The 10,326-nt window shown below is 36.1% G+C and overlaps 1 protein-coding gene and 1 long non-coding RNA gene across 3 annotated transcripts in view; one reads left to right on the top strand and one right to left on the bottom strand.

Annotated features, from left to right (window-relative positions):
- The window catches only part of Supt3h (SPT3 homolog, SAGA and STAGA complex component), a 459,651-nt gene that overhangs the window by 433,597 nt on the left and 15,728 nt on the right, over positions 1-10,326 (bottom strand). For both annotated transcript variants that reach the window (XM_029561584.1, XM_008829029.3), the window contains exon 2: positions 9,763-9,863. In XM_029561584.1, coding sequence (XP_029417444.1) covers positions 9,763-9,863 — 101 coding nt within the window. The remainder of the gene's footprint in view (positions 1-9,762; positions 9,864-10,326) is intronic.
- The window catches only part of LOC115069606, a 41,582-nt gene that overhangs the window by 20,472 nt on the left and 10,784 nt on the right, over positions 1-10,326 (top strand). The gene's annotated exons all lie outside the window — the stretch shown is intronic.

The raw sequence follows: 10,326 nt of genomic DNA, 5'->3' as shown, positions 1-10,326 counted from the left end.
ATTCTTTGAATGATATGTTTCCATGTTTTCTCAGATTATACATGCAAAGTTCTACACCTGTATTTGCAACCTTTTGGTGTAGATGTACACAAAAGAAACACCTCAAAATAAATCATAATGAAAGAAAATGAATCCAATGTCAGGCAAGACAATAAGCTTGGCAAAAACAAAGCCCTCTACTTGGTTTTTCTTCATTTACATATTTACATATTTCTTTATTTACATATTTAAAAACTGCATTCCAATAATTACAATCATTTGAAAAAAAATGGCACTCAGCTTAAACTGCATTTGACACCTGACCATAAAAGCAAAACCCTTTAATATTTTTAATAGGTTAATAAAGATAAAAGCAACAAAGTTCACTTTCCATACATTTTAAATTTCTAGTAACCTTGGTGTCTGTCTACACAAGCAAAGAAGAATGCATGTGGAAGAAGAAACTTGAGAGAAAATATCAGCTGCTGGGCATAGTAGTGTACATCTTGAATCTAAGAATTGGGGGGCAGAGGCAGGTGGATCTCTGAATGTTCAAGGCCAGCCTGGTCTACATCCAGGCCACCCAGGGCTACAGTGAGGCCCTGTCTCGAAAATAAAAACAAGAGAAAGGAAGGAAGAAGAAAAGAGAGGGAGAGCGGGAAGGAGAAAGGGAGGGAGGGAAGTAAGGAAGGAGGAAAAAGAGAGAAAACATAATCCTATGTACAGGATTATTCATTCAAGTGGAAGGCTGATGTTTTATTTTAATCAAAGCCATCAAAATAAAGTTAGCCCTGGCTGAACTATGTAGACAGAGTGCTGGGAGTAAAGGTACATGTGCCACCACACCCAGCTAACTTAACAGTCTTTATGTTTAGTCACGAAAATTCTACAATTTCCATTTAAGTAGTAAACTACTTGAAGTCTGACAAACAGGCCATCCATCACTAATGTAAATAAGGAAACAAAAAAAAAAAATGACTGTTCATTACAGTCTTCCATCCTTCTCAATCAGTTCATGTTCCCACTATTCTCTTACTGGAAGCTAATTCCTTCCATTTCTCCTTCTAAACAAAATGACCCTTCCTTCAGACAAAGTGATTTCAAGTAAAGCTAGAAGGTGACTCAAATACAGTCTGTTTTCAAAGGTTTTGTCTGTCATAGGAAAAAAAGTCTTGAGCCAAAACTATAATCAAAAGTAATCATACCAACATGTCAAAGTAGATATAATTAAGTCAAGGACTTAGTACACAACATTACAAACTACAAGAACACAGTTTGCACAAAAGCAAGGATATTTCTGAAAAATGAGAAATGGTGTGTTTTCAATAGAATCAGAATATGAGGGCTATAAGACTAGGTATCCTGCATGCTGTAGTCACTGCTCTCTCTCCAGAGCCCAGAACAGTGCCTATTCCACAGCAGACAGTAAAAAGGTATTTTCAGAATGAATAAACAAAAAGCATTGGTATATAAGAATATTCTAGAACAAATGTCTGCCAACAGACATGAGTCAAAAAACTATGTTATAAGACTGCAATGAAATATAAGGAATTTACTTGCACCAAAATGGTAAAGCAACAACATCAGACGATTTTAACGCACACCACATTTTATCACAGGAAAGCTATCTCAAGACAGCAGGGAACTGGCTTTACATTCCGGCTCAAACTACTCACCTCACAGAAGACCAATAGCAAAGAGTTCACAAAAACTGGCTCCAAAGAGTTGCATTACTTTTGATTAAATGTTAAAAGTTTAAATGAGCTGGGGGAAAACAAGATGGGGGGGGGCAGGGCGCTGAATAACTTCAAAGTGAAGAGTAACTATAAAAATAATGTCTGGCTGCTGAAAAGTGATCATAATTACATCACTGTGTCTTTTAAAGAAAGCTTATGAAACATGAAAGTAACAAAAGTTTTAAGGATAAGGGCTTTTTCATCAGCTACATGTCAGGTTCTAATTGTCTAAAATTTAAGACATCCCAGCAATGTCTAAGTGAATAAAAATTTCAGAGCCATTTATAATAGCTGATCACAGAACTTAGAGCACATAAAAGATTATGTTTTGAATTAATGAAAATGCTTCAAGTGAAATACACCATTCATCACTTTAGAGTTCAATGTTGTAGTGTCATCTCAAATATAAAAGTAGAATCGAAAACTGAATAGATGTTGACAGTTTAAAAACTGAGGAATAAAAAAGAAATAGTCAAATTAACACTAACTTATAGCAGAACGACTGGAGAAAGGTACAGTGGGTTGGTGCTCAGAAGACCAGGGACTGAGCCCTGAACCAATAACTAACCTCCTACCCATCCTAGGGCATATCAGCCCTTCTCTGCTCTTCATTTTCTTCACTGAATAACTAAAGGACTAGCCTAAGGAAATTCTAAGGATACTCAGATTTCCATTCAGTCAAAATGATTGACACTCCTCAAACAGATTCCTTTGTTCTGAATACGAAATAGATGGTCCTTGCAAAAAATATGCTAAAGTTCAAGTCTATCTATATAATCCAATATAGTCTAATTAAAAAGATACAGACATTTACATTGAGTCCTACTGAACACCTACCTATCTCCTTTGTAAATGATTTACATGCATCATCTGACTTATCCAAAACAGAACCTTAGAGATGAATATTATTTGCATTTTATAAGAAAAGTTTCAGAGATATTTAAGACTAGAAGGATTCTGTCAGAATTAACTGTACTCTTCTTCCTTATAGAATGTTACGCCCAAAAATGCAAGTATGGTAAAAAAAAAAAAAAAAAAACTAGTCAATGTACTAAGAGAACAGAGGAGATGGTTAAACTTTATTTCTAAAGTTATTAAGGAAACAAACACTAAAAAATATCCAAGACATAATATAAAAATGTTCAAAGCCTAAAAAAAAAAAAAACCCTCAGAGGACAACCAAAAGAAAACAATCATTAGAACTTCTAATACAGATACAGAGTAGAAGGGCTGTCCAGACTTCCTGTTTTAAGACCACGGTTGTGGCCACTCCCATGTAGGTTGTCCTCCTAAAGACACTACCCAGCAGAATCACAACCTGCCACCCATTCTGTAAAATTCTGCACCTACCAAGCACCTACTAGATGCCAGGTTTAGACTAAATCAGTAAAAAATTTAGAAATCCTATAACTGTGGGATTAGAACTAGACAAACACATCATCATAAAAAGTTAAACTGAGGTCTTGATTACAAATGTTACAAGATGTCAAGAACACAGAGTCAATGGCATGAACAAAAAGTCACAGAGCAGACCTGGAGAGCCCGTCCAGGCTGCTGGCTGTCTAAGCTCTGCAGGCCCTGCTTATGCTCCTATTTCATACCACGGTACATCCTCCTACCCTTTCTTTCTCCCACATTCGCCTCCCAGATGATCATCTCTTGTACTTTCTATCTCATTCCTATGCTCAGAACCTCCATTCACATTCCTAAATCAACCCAATCACCTTTGGTTCCCAGTCCTGTGCCCAGCAGCAGGGCACTGCTCTAGAAAAGTTATGCCAGATCTCCTCAGCTGAGTCCTGCACAACGAAGGCCACAATGAACATATTTCTAATTGGCCTTCTCTCCCTAACTCGATTACTGCCATGACAGACCTTCCAGTTCTTCTCAGGCTTCCCTACCTCCTGTCTTTGCCAGAGGCCTTGCCTACTCCTTCAAAACGATATGAATGCTAAGTAGGCATCACTGAAAATAAATACTAACTCATACATTTGTATAGGTTTAAAAGGGGGGAATGAACTAACTCAGCAACATTAGTTTTAGTACCATTATTTTACAGAGAAGAGATTCCACTCCAAAGGTCTTGTAAATTAACTCTTACCCAACAATCTCAGCCTACAAAATTACAACCAAAAAAATCTGAACTGTGAAACATGCAACTCAACTCACAAAATGGACACTATGCTCAGGAAACAAAGGTCAAGTGATTGTTTCCAAAGAGAAAGTCTGCCTGGCTTTATTATTAATTTATTAATCACTGACTAATCCATAGTAGACTGTGAGCATCATTTGAAAAGGGGAAAGGCGAAGCATTGCTGAAGTCTGGCATGTTAACAAAATTAGCAACTGCCAAGTACAGGGAAAAAAATTACACAAATTCAAAATTCAAACAAAATGACAAAAGAGCACAATTTATAATAGGAACAAACCATATTTGGTGCCTCTGTAGTATCCTAGAGAATCACTGGATTACAAGTGGAGTGAACTCTAGTGAACCATGCCTGGCATTCCACCTGTGATACTCATAAATGCTCCTAATCTACTGGAGAAAATTTTTCATTGAAATGTCAGAGAAAGACCCAGTCCATCACTTATCTTCTTGTGCTTATAAATAAATGTTAAATATATTTATTCTCTGTGAATTATATTGCATGGACACCAATGCAATATAATGTAGTATATCTGCTTTTATAAAATTTAACTGGCCTTTTATTTCTGATCCTGTCTGCCATTCAAAAGTGAGAAAGTCACTGCCATGATATAAAATTAAGGAAATAAGTTAGCTGAGTTCTGCATACTGCAGTCACAGCATAATTCTATGTTCAAGCAAGAAAAACAAATATTAAAGAAAACTGAGAAGTGTTTTGTCTCTAATCATACACTAGTTAAAGCAATCCACTCATTAGTACAAGTGTTTTTACTGTTTCTATCCAGTGTTTTTTAAAATAAACTTTGTAAATGTAAAATTACTTCATTAATCAACTTTAAAAGTAAAATGAATTGCAAAGACCCATGTCTGAAATCTGAGCATACAGCAAAAAGCGTAAAAAGGAAAGAAAAATGAAACTGCTTAAAATTTGCACTTAGAATTTGTTTTGGAGCTTGATGAAATGACTCCTAAAAATTCATCTGGAAGCATAAAAATAAGAACAGGCCAGAAATATTTGAAAAAGAAAAGCTCTGTGGACGGCCCTGAACTGTAACACCAAATACTAAAACTCATTAAGAAGCTATAACAACTACAATAATGCAGTGCTGGCAAGGAAGAGAGAGCTCAACGGAACAAAGTAGAGACGTCAAGAGTCACAATTTATTATCTGATAAAGGCAGAATTTCAATTCTGAGGGGAAAGGAAGGCTTATGTAATTTGTGGTGGTCAAACTACTGGCAAATGGATTTGAAGCAAAATCACTTCAACTTAGAACTGTCCCTGACAACATATAACAACAAAATGGATTAAATACTGAACTGCAGAAACTAAAAACCTGAAATATAAGAAAGTACATGGGGATATGTATCAAAATTGAGGGCAAGACTTCAGGTCAGAGGCAGAAGCAACACCACATAAAACTACTACTACATTAAAAAACAAAAATTCACACACACTTTTTTTAAAAATCACTATTCAAACAAACTTCAAAGAAACTGAATACTGGGTAGGAGGGAATGCTCATATATTTTAAATATTAAACTACAGGAAAATAAGAACTTGGTAAAACTGTGCGAGGAATATGAACATGAAACCACACACAAACAAAAAGAAGTACAAATGGCCAAAATGTTGATGCTCAGTGGTCAAAAAAGCAGTTAAACAATACAATATCTCCACTGTTGTCAATGGGGAGAGGGGTCCCATAATGGGATAGAAATATGTCAGTTCAGCTTCCTTGGAGGAAAAATTTTAAAGTTAGTATCAAAAAAGGCATTAAGCAGGCATGATGGTGCACACCTTTAGTCTCAGCACTGGGGAGGCAGAGGCAGGCAGATGTCTGAGTTTGAGGCCAGCCAAGGCTGTATAGGAGACTGTATCAAACAACAACAACAAAAAGACATTAGACTCAAAATTACTTCTTCTACAGCTTTTAGGCAATAGGTGTCAATATTTTATTTCATAATTTTAATAATGCTGGATAGCCTAATAATGACAGGGGATTAATAATGTTTAGGAACAAACAAAGTTGGTCACAAGTTTACTGAGTGGGTCGGGGGGTGGGCATAAAGACAACTGTCACAAAACCACAGTAATGACTAAAGATTACTGAAAACTTTAAAAAAACAAACAAACAAACAAAAAAACACTCTTACACACATGCATCCCAAGTGCATAGCTTTCCCTGGATGAGGATTACAGAACAGACAGCATGCTCCTCCATCTAACAACCTTTCTACCTTGTCTAACTTAGGTCACACAGAAGCTGCTCTTACTTCCTTTGAATGACACAGGGATTCCTTCTGTTTAAGGCTTCCTCAACTAACAGTTAGCTATAAAAGTAAAAAGACTTTGAAAAACTGAATGCATGCACTCTCCCTCTCTCTCTCTGTGGGTCACACACAGAGTAGCTCTTCAACATGTCACTATTCAGAGGTCTCCAGATGTATTATTCAAAAGAAAAAGTTTTAAAACTATAAAAATTTCCTATTTGTAGAAGGGAAAAAGAATATATTTGTAAACCGTGTGTGATGGCACACACCAGTAATCCTGCTCTTTCGTGCACATGTGTGTGTGTGTGAGTGTGTGTGTGTGTATGTGTGTGTATGTAAAACACACATGTATACTTAGTCTTTCTGAAAGCCTAAGTACACTGCAATGCACTTGGTCATCATGCTAACACGGACAACTGAACATAAAATAGAGACTTTGGGGTCCTTTAGGGGGATTTGTGGGGGGGGGGGTGCTGGGGATTGACAGGATAAGTGCCACCAGGCTGTGACACATGGCATCATCGTCAGTCTAACAAACAAGTTTATAAGAAATGGGTGAGTGGATAAATGAAGAAAGAACCCAGTAAGACTCCTAAAATACACTAAAATTAATTAAAATTCTTGAGAAGTTTGTAATGCACTGTGAACTAAATTGACATCACTTTCTAATATATACACTGCTTAAGTTCTATGACCCTTCAAGTCATCTTATTCAAAGCACCATGAGAGAGCAAATGTGCTTAGCTGTGTGCTGAGAAATGATGCTTATGGTTATTCCAATTCACTAGTAATCATCTGACTACTAAGCCTTGAGATTAAAATCTGTAGAAGTACTTTTCTAAGAATGTTTGACTGGTTGCACTTATTAGTGAACTGAAAACTATGGTAAGCTCTGGCAAGGCCTGACAGCCTGGCTGCCATGTTGTATTAAACAGCAGACCATGATAATTTCAGTTGTGATTGACAACTAGATGCCTTTCAGTGAAACCAATCCTTGGAAATGGCACTAGCTAATGCTACTCACTTAGAGAGCCTGGAGCCAACAGGAAAACTACTAGTGAATGGACAGGGAAGACAGTCACAACAGAGGACTGAAAAACAGCCATACAACAGGCTTACAACTGTTGAACAGCAGCAGTAAAGACTGAAATGAAATTCCTCCAGTAAGCACAGTGGATGAAGGCTGCACTTTCTCATCTAAAAAAAAGCATATAATCAGGAATTACACATGTAGTGATTCTAATTTTATACAATCAATAGCCTGAAAAATCTTAAAGTAACAGAAAATATTGGCAAATTAAAAAGGGCTCCCCTAATCTCGGCACTATTTCTCTTCCTGAGGAGAAATTCTTAAGGGAAAAAACTTTCAACGATGAATGTACTATTAAGGGTGGCCTCTCTATGAGGTCTGAAACAGAGGGAAAGTGTGCATTTATTCCAGACATATAGCCAACAATAACTTTTACATTCTGAATGCAGCTTAGGTGTATTAGTTGAAAAGATGTTTGAAAAACTATTTAATAAGAAAGTGTTGAATTTAGCTTTCGGTTTATTTTTCTCAGCCTTTTAAAATGGTCTTAAGTCCATCAAATATAACTATATTAAGTAGAACTTCTCCTAAGCATATTGTTTTCTTCTTATACAGGGTTGGTCTTATAGATCAGAGATCAAACTTCTGCAAGACCAGACAGTATTTTCAGCTTCATAGTCAATATGGCCTTTGTCACAAATACCTAAGTCTACCAGGTAGTACAAAAACAGCAATGGACAACAGATAAATGAATAAGCATCACTGTGGTCTAATGAAATGTTATTTACAGAAACAGGCTACACAGCTGTAGTTTGATGATCCATGTGATAAATCATCTGCTTTTTTGCCTACTAACACATACACCGCTTTGGGATTTCTTGTTTGTCTGTTTGGTTTGGTTTGTGTTTTGTTATTTTGTTTTGTTTTGTGAGACAGGATCTCCCTGTAGGTGTAGCCCCAGCTGGCCTGGAACTTGCTATGTAAATCAGGCTGGCCTCAAGATCTACCTGCCTCTGCCTCCAGAGTGCTGAGATTAAAGGCATGTACCACCACACCTGGCTGCACATAAACTGTTTTAATGAATCCTATGAGAATAGCTTCAAAATATTTCTTTTTTCTTAAAGTGGAGGGTGGGGAAAGAGGTCAAATAAGACTGGGAAAAGACAATTATTGTTAAATTTAGATAACAGATACATGGAGTTCATTATGCAAAATTTTTTCACAGTTTGAAAAGGTCCAAATCAATAGCTAAAAAATACAGCAAATCAGTTTAGTGCCACAGAAAAATGAATTTCTTCACTTATTATAAATATAGTATATGCTTAACATTTTGAATGTAATTAATACAACATAAAAGATTCTCAATTAAAAAGCTATTAATCTGTAATGGAAAACTAGATATACATACACATAAGTTTACTACTTCTCAAATGCAAGTATAACTAATCTTTTATTTCTCAGTTTTAAATTCTAAGTGATCAATATTTATAGAAATGACCCTTATGACCAAGTTCTCCAGAGTCCGAACAGTTAAGAATATAAAGAGATCCTGAGAGCATAAAGTCGAAGAACCTACACCATAAAAGGCTTTCAATGTCATTTGAAGCATGTCCATCAAGCAGCTATCAAATGGCATAGTGATTATTACCATGTAGTGAAGTCAATCCACAGTAAAAGTTATCAATACACACCCACAAGAGGAAGGTATTTAAACTTTCCACAGAAATATCTTTTACAGTACCTGGTAAGTTACTGGAAAAGAACTATACCATTGTCTCTTCCCCTGTCCCTGTATATATCTGTCTCCTGAACCACTAATAAAGAAAATTCTGTCCCCACATAGTTCTCTAATCTGCTACCCCAATGATCATAATTATTCAGTGCAAGGCAGAAATCAAGCTGAACAGAGCTTTAGGAAAGAAATCTTAACAAATGTGCAGTTTCTCAGAGATTCTATATATTTGGTTTTTTTAATGTTTTAAGTGTCTCATAATAATCTGAAATACAATAACTACAAATATCATCAAAATTAATTTAAATTAAGCTCACAAAATTATGACATTTGAGAAAAATGAATACAATAATTACAAATATCATCAAAATTAATTTAAATTAAGGCCACAAAATTATGACATTTGAGAAAAATGAGGAATACAATAATTACAAATATCATCAAAATTAATTTAAATTAAGCTCACAAAATTATAACATTTGAGAAAAATGAGAACGTCTCTGAAAACATTTTTACTACCCACAATCACTATCAATTAAAAATTTTTCTAAATCTAAAACTAACATAGTAATAAAGAACCCGTATGTCAGCTGTGGGGCAGTACCAACGTGGACATACAGATGATCACTCCTTCCATCTTCACAAAGGGAGCCCGCACTCACTCTTCAAATGTAGTGCACCATGGTAGCACTTCTATCCAGTGCCGCCTTGCACGTGGCTGTTTCAAATGGTATGAAATTATTTTACTTTGGTTAAATCAAATTACATTAAGTAAGGTTTACAAATCTCCTTTCTAGTTCCTTCTTCAACTTTCATAGATGAGAAAGAAAGGTGACAGCCACATGGTGGGAGGCCATACTCACATCATACTCTGCACTTCTGCTGCAAAGCTGACAGTCTTCCCTGTGCTTCTCCCACTACTTGAAGTTGAGGTCGGCATCGGGCTAGCTGCAGTATTATTCATCTAAATTAGAAGGAAAACAAAGCTTTCATAATGTATTTAACTACAAGTGTACAAAATGTAGGCAATTCTAAATTACTTTGAAAAGTATAGAAATTTTTAATTTCTGATAATTTTGGCTTTACATAAATCCAATTTTCTTATACTTAATGTCTTTATTATTCAAACAAAGATAGCATAATGGGGAAAAACTGCTCAGTCAATTCTGGAGGCTCTCTGGTCAATCAGTCAGTCTAGCCAAAACAGCGAGTTCCAGGTTCACTGAGACCCTGTCTCAAAAACGAAGGTGGAGAAATAACTGAGGAAGAAAACCTGATGTCAACCTCTGGCCTCCGCACATGCCCACACAGGCAAGCAAGTGCACGTACACACACACACACACACACACAGACACACACACACAGACACACACACACACACACACACACTAACTTTTTATCTTATGTATGGGAATATCAAGTAAGAT

Source organism: Nannospalax galili, unplaced genomic scaffold (assembly GCF_000622305.1).
Source record: "Nannospalax galili isolate Female #2095 unplaced genomic scaffold, S.galili_v1.0 scaffold653, whole genome shotgun sequence".
Classification (NCBI taxonomy): Eukaryota; Metazoa; Chordata; class Mammalia; order Rodentia; family Spalacidae; genus Nannospalax; species Nannospalax galili.
This window is presented reverse-complemented; position numbering and strand designations above follow the sequence as displayed.